Source organism: Eubalaena glacialis, chromosome 9 (genome assembly GCF_028564815.1).
Source record: "Eubalaena glacialis isolate mEubGla1 chromosome 9, mEubGla1.1.hap2.+ XY, whole genome shotgun sequence".
NCBI lineage: Eukaryota > Metazoa > Chordata > Mammalia > Artiodactyla > Balaenidae > Eubalaena > Eubalaena glacialis.
In genome coordinates, this window is record NC_083724.1 from 23,629,800 (window position 1) to 23,642,052 (window position 12,253).

At 37.3% G+C, this 12,253-nt stretch overlaps 1 protein-coding gene across 5 annotated transcripts in view; it reads right to left on the reverse strand.

Annotated features, from left to right (window-relative positions):
* Window positions 1–278: 278 nt before the first annotated feature.
* MUSK (muscle associated receptor tyrosine kinase) overlaps window positions 279–12,253 on the reverse strand; it is a 91,146-nt gene continuing 79,171 nt past the window's right edge. For 4 of the 5 annotated variants that reach the window (XM_061201053.1, XM_061201050.1, XM_061201052.1 and 1 more), the window contains 5 exons: window positions 8,728–8,903; window positions 4,184–4,385; window positions 3,482–3,673; window positions 2,166–2,314; window positions 279–961 (listed from right to left, as the gene is read on the reverse strand). In XM_061201053.1, coding sequence (XP_061057036.1) covers window positions 279–961; window positions 2,166–2,314; window positions 3,482–3,673; window positions 4,184–4,385; window positions 8,728–8,903 — 1,402 coding nt within the window. Of the gene's footprint in view, window positions 962–2,165; window positions 2,315–3,481; window positions 3,674–4,183; window positions 4,386–8,033; window positions 8,058–8,727; window positions 8,904–12,253 lie in introns of all 5 variants that reach the window. The other variant, XM_061201049.1, reaches the window with a different exon arrangement.

Here is a 12,253-nt window from a genome sequence, read left to right on the forward strand (position 1 = left end):
GTACAGTATGTAATACAAACTTTCCCCATGAGGAAGAGTAGTTATCTCCAATTACCTGACATTTTTCCTCCCCTGCCTTTCCCATCACCCACTTTCCACCCACCCCAGGAGTTCTGCCCCGTCTTTTTTTTTTTTTTTTTTTGAGAAACAAACAGCATGGTACCCATGCCTGCTACTATTATTTCCTATCTGAGTCTCCTTGGGCCTCTGGTGTTGGACTCCTCTGGCTCCTAGAGTCCGAGAGGAGACTGGAGAGTTCTACCTGCCCATCTTCGACCTCAGACACCCACACTCCCCTCTGCCCGCTCGCACATGCGTTCCAGGATTCGGTGGATGCTGGTGAAACTGGGCCTGTCTGCAGGCAGCTCGCTCCAACACAGACGCATCAGATTGTACAGTTCCAGGGGGCAGTTCTCTGGGCAGGAAAGGACGTTGCCGTCCCGCACGTAGTAGATGACCTCCTCGTGGGCCATCCCGTAGTAGGGCTGCAGGCCGTAGGAGAAGATCTCCCACAGGACCACCCCGTAGGCCCACACGTCAGACTCCGTGGTATAGCGGTTGTAGAAGATGGACTCCGGGGGCATCCAACGGATGGGGATGGCGTCGTTTTCGTTGGCTTTGTAGTAGTCAGCTGAGTAGATGTTTCTAGAGAGGCCAAAGTCGGCGATTTTCACCACCATGTTCTCACCCACAAGGCAGTTCCTGGTGGCCAAATCCCGGTGAACAAACTTGCGTTCGGAGAGGTAGGCCATGCCGGCGGCCACCTGCCTGGCGATGCACAGCTGCTCGGCACAGGAAAGGGGCGGCGGGCCGGGGCTGGAGGCCTGCGCCCCGCGGGTCAGGTCGCTGGGACTGAGGCTGCGTCCGGGGTGAGGGGACATGCTGCGGAGGAACTCATTGAGGTCCCCGTAGGCCATGTATTCAAAGAGCAGGCACAGCGGCTTCCCCACCGCACACACGCCTAGAACCAAAACAAGGCCTCCTGTTAGAGGTTGCGTTTCCAAAGTGACACGCTGGAAAAAATTGTCCGAAAGCAAATGACCAGATCAGAAAATGTGGTGCCTTGGTTTTCTGTTGAGGGCATCATAGTCGAACTCTGACCCCCTTTCTTTGTGTAAACATCTCCTATTTATCTTTTAAGATTCAACTGATTTATCACTCCTCATGGGGTGCTTCAGCTCCTGACCTTTCCAGGATCAGGTTTAACTGCCGTCGTTCTTTATCCTTAATCCTGCATCCTATCTACCTGCCTGTTATAATCATCCATTTAGCTGAGGTTTCTTCCCAACATTTTAGCCCTTTAAACTAGAGATTATATCTTAAGTCTTCTTTAAATTCCACACACCTACCGTGTGTCTGGCGAGCAAGTACTCCATAAATGTTGGGTGAATGAATTTATGAATGGATGTTTGCTTTGAGTATGTAATGCAATTGCTCTGTTTTTCTGCTTCCTTTCTGAAGAAGGATGATAAGGAAGCTGTTGTATGAAATTTGGAAAGGAGCACAAAAACAATCCAAGATCTTAGATGAAGTATTCAGGTTACTGCAGTAAAACATTTAGGTAAATTTACAATGTTCATTCCAGAAAGAAACAAAATGTTAACATAAAGAGTCTTAGATTTAGTGCCAGGAAGACGTTTGTTAATTTAAAAATCTTGCTGTATTTGAGAGGGAAATGGACAACTTGAAATATTAGATCAGATGGTCACAATTTCATATCAGCATACAAATAGATCATTAACTATTTTTTTTTTCAGGCAAAAGTTAGAAGTCTGTTCAAAAAGGAAGAGAAACGAGAATACTATTATCTTGGCTTGTTTATTTTGGTGTTAGTTTTTAATTCCAGGGACTTTAGCAATCTGTGTATTTATATGTACTATATAAATTCAACTAAAAATTAAAAAATTAAATACAAAATTGGTAAAAGAATTAATGAAATGAGAAAATATTTCTCTGAGAAGTTTTTTAAAACTTCAGTTTTTTGAATTTAGGTGATTTAATGAAATAGTCTACTCCCTAGTACAGAATATATTCTATGGGGAGGAACAGAGGCATCTCTCTGATCAAGGAATGAAAGAAAAAATGTAAGTGAAGTATGAAGGAGAAAAAACTTGGCAAGCCTCTGTTTTCTGATGCAATACATTTCTTCACTTATATTTTCATACCTAAGAGTTTCACAATGTTAGGATTATCAAATTCTGCCATGAGGGCTGCCTCCCTCTGAAAGTCTGCTTGCATATCTGCTGAGGCTTCTTCTTTGAGCATCTTCACTGCCACCATTGTGAAAGGTTCATAGGGAAGTAAGCCTGGAGCCCTGAGAGATACATTTATTTAGCAAGAAATCAAAGATCAGGAAGATTACACATAGTCACATGATAACTACCCATGCTTATACACATCCCACACTCATGCAGCCTTTCCCAGAGCCACAGAACCAAAGTAAGATGCCAATGGCAGGTCACACTTAAAACTCCTTGACTCCAATGAATAAAAATCACTGGGGTTATTTTCAACATAGATTGTTTGAAAAATGCATTATTTATTAATAACAGAAAACCAAAAGTGCCCAAGTCCAATGGGATTATCATTACCATCCTAACCCCTTAATCTCTGACCAGAATATAAATTCCTAGAAGGCAGGGACCATGACTTATTCATCTTTATATCCCCAAAGAGCCTAAAAGGGTGCCTTGCATAGTTTTTGGTTCCCAATAAGTATTTGTGTGAGATTTTCATTAATCATGTAACCTCCATACCAGGGCCACTATGAGTAGAAGTAAAGTTGTATCCTGCCCAAGAGCAACAGGCCAAAGTAACAATTGGCGATTAAAACCAAGTCTACACTCTGTGGCCCAGCTGTGTGTCTGTGGAGCTACATCCGTGCAGAGAGGGTATTTTATTCCAACTCACACAAAGACATTAACTGGGCTAGCACTGGCCCTAATACACACTCGTTTTTTTGAGCTCGTTGTTGGCTGACATTTTTGCATAATTTTTTTTTCCTTTTTCTGTCTTGCCATTCTGTGAACATCTATTCAGCATCCATACATGTCAGGCTTTGAGTTCTTAAACTGAAACACTATTTCAAAGTAAACATTAAGTGAAGTGGAGACTATAGCAATTGAAAATGGAAGAGATTTTAGAAATATTTACTAAAAACAATGTAAGAAATGATTATTTAAAATGTACAACGAAATTCTCTTCTGAAAAGAAAATATGATTAAACTTTGCTAATTGCTTATCATCGGAACACTTTATAAAGATTCTCTCCATATACACAACCCTATTTTCTAGCAGAGGGGGAAAAGTATCAAGATTCAAAGTACAGTACTCAATAAAAATAAGGTGAATGATGTGAAGAATGAACTAATTTGATAATAACTATTATACATATTACATAGAATCAAGTTAATGTCTGGTAACTTTTCACACACAATGTATTTCAGTTGGTAGGTTTTTTTTTTAATGTGGGCAACTTTACCTTGCTTGAAAGACCCTTCCAAATGCTCCCTCTCCGATATCTCTCACATATTCAATGTTATTCCTGGGATACTCCAGGCTGAGCAATTTGGGATTCAAAAGAAGTGGCATCCTCTGGTACATGGGGTTGGGATGAAGTCTGTCTAGCAAGAGCTCAGAAGGAAGAGTAGTGAGGGTTACAGCCGCTGATTCTCTGCAGGTAAGACAGGTAAGATCAATAATGAGCTGAGGACCAGGTGAGAGCTTTGCACTCAGACTTAGGTTCTAAAGAGACATGGTGTTTAGGAGGAAACAAATTATACTAAGTTCACCAAAGATCCTTCCGTTTTAGAGCAACGAAGAATTTGGTTTGGAGACTAAAGGTACATTCTTTTTTTCAGGAATTTTGTCCGTATCCAATCTGGTAGTGGCAGTGGGGCTGAGGGGGCTGATAGGGAGCAGGAACGGCCATATTCTTCCAAATTGTGGTTTAGATTCTATCTGCTGTGAAAAACTAACCTTAGGACATGTGATCCTATGCAACAAGTCATTGACATTTTTAAAGATCACGGTGGGGCTGCTTACCGTTAAAGCAAGGCAATGGCTGTCATAAAGGAAGTGGCAGTGTTATATATACCCCTCCTCCCATCTCCAGCTTCAATACCAAATACGTAAAGGTTTTAAAAATGTTACTACACGTGATTCACTTAAACTAGAATCTCACCTTTTCTTATTTTTCCATTGTTTTCGTCTTCGGCAGCAATAAAGAGTGGTTATGGTAAGAAGCACGAATATGGCAAAGCTGGACATGATGGAGATTATTACAGTCATGGAGTATGTAGGTGAGACAGAGAAGGAGGACGAGGAGGAGGAAGGCACATTTGGAATGTCCACACTCGGCTTTGAGGACGTCATTGGTGGGAATGCTGTAAGTCAACAACAGATTTTCACTTATTCTTAAACTTTTAAGCAGCAACTTTTGTATTCAGGCAGTCAGGAAACTAAATTTAAGACTATGTTTTAATGTGTCAGGTTCTCCCTGGTTATATATCTATACAGCGCAATTGTAAGAATCCAGTGAAGTCTAGTTGTAAGTAAATCCAGCTTACAGAATCACAGAATTTTAAAGATGAGACTCAGAGAAAGGAAATACTTTTTCCAAGACAAATGCAAATCCTGGGCTAGTGTCTTTACACTCATCATAGTTTTAATGACCTGACAACAATCATGGACATTGTTAAGTTATTAAATAAAATATTTTTATGAAATTGAAGTCAGGATTGTCTAAAGCTGAGGTTTTATACATATGTATTGTTGATTTACAAACAGAATTAAATGGAAGAACATGGAAAATGGAAATAGTAGGACAGAAATGAGAAAGTTAGTTCATCTAACAATTGAACTCCTGTCAAATTCCTATTAAAAAGGTCAATGCAATATACAAATAAGTTAAAATCTGTATTACCGCTGGAAACCAAAAGATGTCATACTAATGTCCCTCTGTTTGTAGGGTGCAACGTCCATTGTATATCTATTAAAACAACATTATGAATTATATTTTAAATCCTTTTAGTTGACTGAGTAAAGACAAAAACATGGATACAGAATATTTTAATAATATAATCAACAAGAATGTCTTAATAGTGAAGAATGAACTTTGTACCCTAAAAAGACAGAATAAACCTTATTTTCAAATATTTGTGGGATAGTGACAGACACGGTCTTTTCTGTCAGGTCACAAAGATGAATCTCAGTAAATTTCAAAAGAAGAAATTATGCAGATCTATTCTTTGATCAAAATGCAATTAATAATAGATTAAATAAAATCCAATAAGGCATTAAAAAAAGAAACATTTTAATAACCTTTCAATCAAAGAGTAGAAAGTAGCCATAGTTACAGATGACAAAATAACTTCCTAACAGTGTTGATGAGATTTGGCCAAAGATGTGTTCAGTGATAAACTCATAGCATTATCTTCTTCCATTAGATAAAAAGAATGAAGTGAATGAACTAGATATTTAATTTAAGACTTTGGAAAAGAAACAAAATCTACAGAAGACAAAGGAAAACAGGCGATATAGTGACAGCCATGTACAAGCAGAAATTAATAAGTTAGAATACACATAACACAAATGATAGAATTTAAAAATAGGTCAATAGTTTGTCTTATAAATATTTACAAAGTAGTCTAATCAGTGACATTTTAATTTTAAAATGAAAAGAAAGGCACAAACATACAAAATTAGGAATGACAAAGTCATTTTAACAATAGACTCAAAGGCCAATAAAAATGAAATAATATATAACTATGGAGTTACATTTTTTAAATCTTAAGGAAAATGGTAGGAGCACATTAATTACCAAATTTGAAGAATTAGAAAATCTGAAACTAGCCATAGCCAGGAAATTTAAGTCATTATAGAATTATGGTTACAGTCTTTCAGTCTTGGAAGAGATACAATTTTCACAGTTTTATAATATATTCCAGTAAGAGAAAAATCTTTCAGATTGTTTTAGCAAGTTATTATAATAGTAATATCACAACCTGACAGTGTTAGCACAAAAGAAAAGTGCAGATTATAGAGCATAGCTTTAAAAGATCCTAAATGAAATATTAGAAATTGACTGCAATATAGTAAAAAAATGATTTCATAGAAGGAACTATATTATTATAGCACATCACAGAGTCAAAGGAAAACTTTCATTGCAGTGGATGCCTGAAGCCATTTGAAATAGGACACTTGTAAAAGCAGAGATTATAAGGGATGCCTACGTATGACTTCTTAGTCTAGGCATGGAAGCAGTGATTATGCCCTGAGCACCAGTGGCTAAGCAAGTGGTTTTGAAGCCTGTGGAGACCAAGTTTGGTCACCCCTGTGACTCGAGCAGGCACCTGTAACTAGAAGAATATTAGCACAGCAGTAAAACATTCGTGCAGGACCAATGACAGCATTTCTCATCAAGCATCACAGCAGTGGTGGATGTAACAGACTTCCCAGGCTCCGCTGTGATGGTTTGAAAGCTGCTCTGACTTTCTGTGAACTAAGTCATTCGAAGATTTAAAAAATCAATCCAAGATGAGTGGGGAGGGGGGCTTAAATTGGAGAGCTAAACTTAATGCTAATATGAAAGTAGGAGCAATCATTAAAAGACAGGGAGAAGGGAAGCAAGAAGGAAATATCCAAAAGATAAACTAATGATTAAAAAAAATCTTCCATCACCCTTCAAAGTGAACTGGTAATATCCTTTAGAGTTTACTCAGAATTCAAGAGACTCTCCAAGAAATATTTGAGGGCTTTACACACTCCCACAGAATATGAGACAGTCTACCTAATAAGGATGACTTCTCTGTTCAACGATTGACCTACCTGAAGAGCTAAAGCCAATTTCTTTGATAATTGTATTTAACTCAGGGAACATATTTTTAGACATTCCTCCCCATATGGTCAGATGAAACGATCAGTTTATGACATCTGGAGTTCATTTTCTTACATATAACAAAGATTTCATAAAATGATTTAGCTAATCTATGCTGCTCGCAAGTCCTTATAATCAGTGTAGAAGGCAGAAATCTGGATGCTTTTGTGTGTCTTATTTCTGTCTAATCTAGGATTGAAGGTCAGCCCCTTTCATACAGTAAACCCTCAATGAACGCTTGAATGGATGAATGAGTAAACAATCAAAGGATAACAAACATCACAGTCATCAATTAAAAGTCCAATCAAAGTTAACTTTGGTTGCTTCTGTGACAAAGAATTGAAACATTTCTTTTTCATTCTTTCAAGTTGGGAATGACAATTTGACAGGTTTCCAGAATAATAATAATTTTTAGGGTTTTCCAAAGCTGTTCTTGTTTCCCAGCTCTGAGTGATTCAGTTGTGACCAGTAGCATTCTTTCTTTCAATATTTTAAGTCTTAGTCCTTTAAGTAAGCTGGTAAAATCAAGTCCTGGCATTAAGCCAAGTGCAGAAACAATTAGGCCTGGAATATATAGCCCAAGAAATGAATATGATTTGAGCCTTGAACATGAAAATCAAAGGAAGTTAGTCTACATGAAAAAAATTTCTAATTTCATTCTGAAGATTTCTGCATTCTGGTAGGCTTAACGTACCATCTGATACACGTTAGTTTCTAGGACACCTCTTTTCAAGCAACCTTCTTGAATTCTTTCCTAGAGATTTTGAGATGACCCTTTTAAAACCATTTGATTTGACCCTGTAAACTTTATACTATTGGATGATACAAAAATCATGAATGCAAAATCAAAAGGTGATATTTTAAATTGGCTTATTTTATAGCCATAGAAGGGATAAAGCAACTTAGTAACCTTGAGGTAGGAGATGGGATTTGTATCATTCACTAAATATGGTGCTCTCCATGGCCTAATTAGAAGCTATAAACTGGGATCTCCAATGATCTTCCTTCATATTCTACCCTGGGTGAGTATAGTGAAAAGACTTTGAGAGGGACCGTACATCCCGTTCTGGACATCATGAAATATGGGTGTAAATACGCATGCATGAATCCAGTTACATACACATAACGTTTCGAGGGCACAAACAAAATTACTTACTTGTTAGATTTTCTTTTTTATAATCTGAAGGGGAAAGGATAAAAATTTGTTTTAAGTGAACATCCAGATAGCTCCTGTGTTCTGTGAGAGAGTGCTAAGAAATGCAAGTTCTCTTTCAGCTTTTTAATATACAATGGGAAAACATTCTTCGCATTCGAATGCGAAAGGATTGCATCTTTGAAATTAAAACAGCTGTTAGGGCTCACCACATAGTTCCTTACAAATGAAGTTCATTAAAGCAACATGCAGCCATTCAGCTTTGTTTTGTGAGATCAGCATTTGCAAACATATGGCTTATTTTTGCATGCTGAAAAATCCGCTTCCTTGGCTAAGAAAGAGGACTTTATGCCTTTATTCCACTCCTCTGACAAAATATGAACTGTTTCTTGGCCATTTCTCTGCACATTCCATGAAATGTTATGAGCTCTCATAAGATCTGCTTATGAAGTAAGGTAAGATCTCAAGCAGCAGTGAAAAGTGCTCTTTAATTTCTTTTAGAACAAATGGAATAAATCCTTATGCTAATCGGTGCAATTAGGATAGCAATAGGATTCTGTTATTAGGTATGGAAGGAAGGCAGAACTCAAAAAAATTGGAAATGCCTAGGAATATTAGGAGATTTAAATTCACACCTCAGTTTCCTCAAAATAGTAAATTTCTCTGAACCTCCAAAGTCTCGAGAGAACTCTGTTACCTAAATATGGCAGTCTGGTACAGGCCATGGGGTCCCAGTGCATGCTGGGGAGTTTGTTGCAGTCCGGCATGGAGAGCAGATGTATCCCAGATCTGTGGAGTCCCCTGGGGGTCTCTTCTTCCACCGCTAGCCATTCTTGTGCACAGAAGAGCTCCTTTACTGCCAGGCAGTATTCTCTAAAATAATTTAGGGAGAACAAAATTTGATGAATCATAGCACGTTGAAGCCAAATTGGTGGCGGAGCCTAAATCCCATATTTTCAAAACATCATCATAGTACACTGTTTGTTCTTGCAAAAGTGTTTTTGTAAAAATCCTTTTATTGTAAATAATGTGAGAAGTTATGAAATATATAGCATATTATCCCATGTGATGAAATGCTGTCTTGTTTTGTTTTTAAAACATCACTAATGCTACTGGGGAAAAGAACTTTCAAGTTCAAAAGGTAATGGATTAGGAATCCCAGATATGTTTTCTCTTAACTTCATATTAAAGTAACTACAAAGGTACAGAAACAAGGTACGCAGAGCTTTAAAAGATCATTGTCAAGCAGTTTCCAGCCTGGGAGGTTTTTCTGTAATCTCAGGGCTAATGGGCAGGGCCTGAGGAACACAGTCCGTGTCTCTGTGTGCTTTGTTCCCTAAAACAGAATAGCATCACCTTCCTGAAAGGTTATAGGAGGGCTTGGGAGTCCTTACCCAGCCCTACCCTTGGAGAAGCTGAGTCCTATCCCATTGCTGTGTGTGCTTTCATCTGAGAAAGCTAGAGTAAGGTCTGTGTGAATATGAAGCTGCAATGTTCATCTCTATGTTGTACTGAGTGAAAAGGCTGAAGAAAGATTAGGTAGACTAGTTGGACTAATTAGAATTTTGTGGATTAATATTTGTTCAAGCTTATCTTATAGGAAATAGGATAGACTACATAGGAAAAATCAAGTTAGTTCCAAATTAAGATATTTGGGATTCATAATAAGAGGAAATTAAAGATAATCAAAGAAATTAAGGATAATAATAGTAATGTCATTCATTAAATATATGAAGTATAAAAGAGGAGGAAATTTTGTGTGTGTACATTCGTGTGTATGTGTAGTTATATATACATGTATATATATTTTTTACTACTCATGCCTACACTCCTGCTTTCCCAGGCAACCACTTGCCAATATGGACCAACTGAGCATGTGCAGAATGAAAGGGCTGTGCATACTAATGTGATGGGATATAATGGGAGTCATGAGTACAGCAATGGAATGTAGATTCTTAATATGTCTGCAAAGGAAGAGGGAACAATGGGGCTTTCAGGCTTCTGAGACGCTGAAGAACTGGAGAAACATTGCTTGGCTTGCTTCTTCTTATGCCTGGTACCATCCTTGGGTCATATAAGCAAATCTTTCTGCATTCAGATGTTACAGTTAAACTGTGCAAAAGCAATACGGGACATATGAAAGAACTTTTTAGCCCACATTATGTGGAGAAAGCAAATACCTGGGAAAATTATTTTTTATTATACATGGAAAGACACGTTAGAGAATTTAAAAAATTGTTTTGTTTTCATTGACATGCACTGAAGCATGGCCTCTACAGAAGAGTTATTCACGGGGGAAAAAAAATCAAGATGAAATGCAAAATAGAGTGAAAACTAGGTTAAGTTAAACATGGTAGTGACTGAAGAAAATAAAGGCCACAAAGAAGTGAAAACAACTTTGTTTCACTGAAACAAGTGAAATCTTCATTGAGAAAGAAATGGCACGGCAAGATATTGAACAAATAACGGGAAAACTTTAGAAGTTCTAACTGAATGCAGAAAGGAAGATGAAAATAGTGAGTAAGGAGATAACTGAGAGGGAGAAGCAAGCAAGAAATTCAAAGTACAAATAACAATGTTTCCCAACAAGAAACTAGAGCACATAAAAAAATAGAAAAATACTCAGAGATATACTATAAGAAAACATTCTTAAAATAAAAAGGACATAAGTCTGATAATGAAGTCATATTACCCATTCTTTTTATATTACTTATAGGAAAGAAAATAATGAAAAGAAATCTACTCCCAAGTCTTTTTAAATGTCTAATTTTTAAAACAATTATTGATTATACATAAGAAAAAAGAAAACCTTAATGAAGTATAAAAATGTGAAAATTTCTAGACTATATTTTTCAACCCCAATGTGAATAAATTGTTTACAAGGATTAAAAAAGTAGAAACAATTTTCAGATTAAAAAAAATACTCAGGGACTTCCCTGGTGACGCAGTGGTTAAGAATCTGTCTGCCAATGCAGGGGACACAGGTTCGAGCCCTGGTCGAGCAAGATCCCACATGCTGCGGAGCAACTAAGCCCGTGTGCCACAACTACTGAGCCCGCATGCCACAACTACTGAAGCCTGCATGCCTAGAGCCCATGCTTCACAACAAGAGAAGCCACCGCAATGAGAAGCCTGCGCACCACAACGAAGAGTAGCCCCCGCTCGCCACAACTAGAGAAAGCCTGCGCGCAGCAATGAAGACCCAATGCAGCCAAAAATAAATAAATAAATAAATTAATTAAAAAAAATACTTGTTTAAATAACAGGTGGAATTAAGAAAAAAATTTAAGTACACTACAAATGGCTCACAGATTTAAGAGTTAATTAACTATGCTATTCTAATAAATTTGAAATCTCAGTGAATGGGATTTTTTCTAAAAAAACAAAAAAGTTAAATTATTTTCAATCTTGAGAAAGAACATCTGTGGCCTATGCATGTAAACTGATCTAGGGCATAAATGTTGGGAAATTACTCAATAAATTTATTTTGTGCTAGCATATGAAGATACAATTCAATTTTAATTCTCATTGTTCCTCAAAAGATACTTAGATGTCATGTCTGATGAAAATATAATCTTAAGTGAAGAAACAACAAATTATATTAGTCTTAAGTAATTTTTTAAAATATTTTTTTTGATGTGGACCATTTTTAAAGTTTTTATTGGATTTGTTACAATGTTGCTTGTGTTTTATGTTCTGGTTTTTTGGCCGCGAGGCATGTGGGATCTTAGCTCCCTGACCAGGGATCGAACCCGCACCCCCTGCGTTGGAAGGCAAAGTCTTAACCACTGGACTGCCAGGGAAGTCCCTATATTAGTCTTAAAATGTCTCCAAACCCTCAAAATCTGCAGTAAGTTGAAGAATGGAGCACTCTATTTTAATGACCTCTGTAGTCCTTTTATACTAAATAGAATGCCTTAAAACTATTTCAATATTTAAATAGTTCCTGGTTTTATCAAAACAGTTGGAAATGTGCTGTGTTGGTAGTCTTCATGTGTTTTCTTGAAAAGCAAACAGTATCCATCCAGTTTCTAATATATACCCTGGGTACAATTTATCCTTTAATCCTCTCAGCTCTATTGCAGACGAGGAAACTGAAGTTTAGCTGAGGTCATATGTCAGTGCATCTAGAAAGCAGTACAAAACAGTATTTGAACTTTGTTCCATTTAGCTCAAAAGCTACATTGATTCCTGTCTTTTCTACACAAGAAGTAAATAAAGGC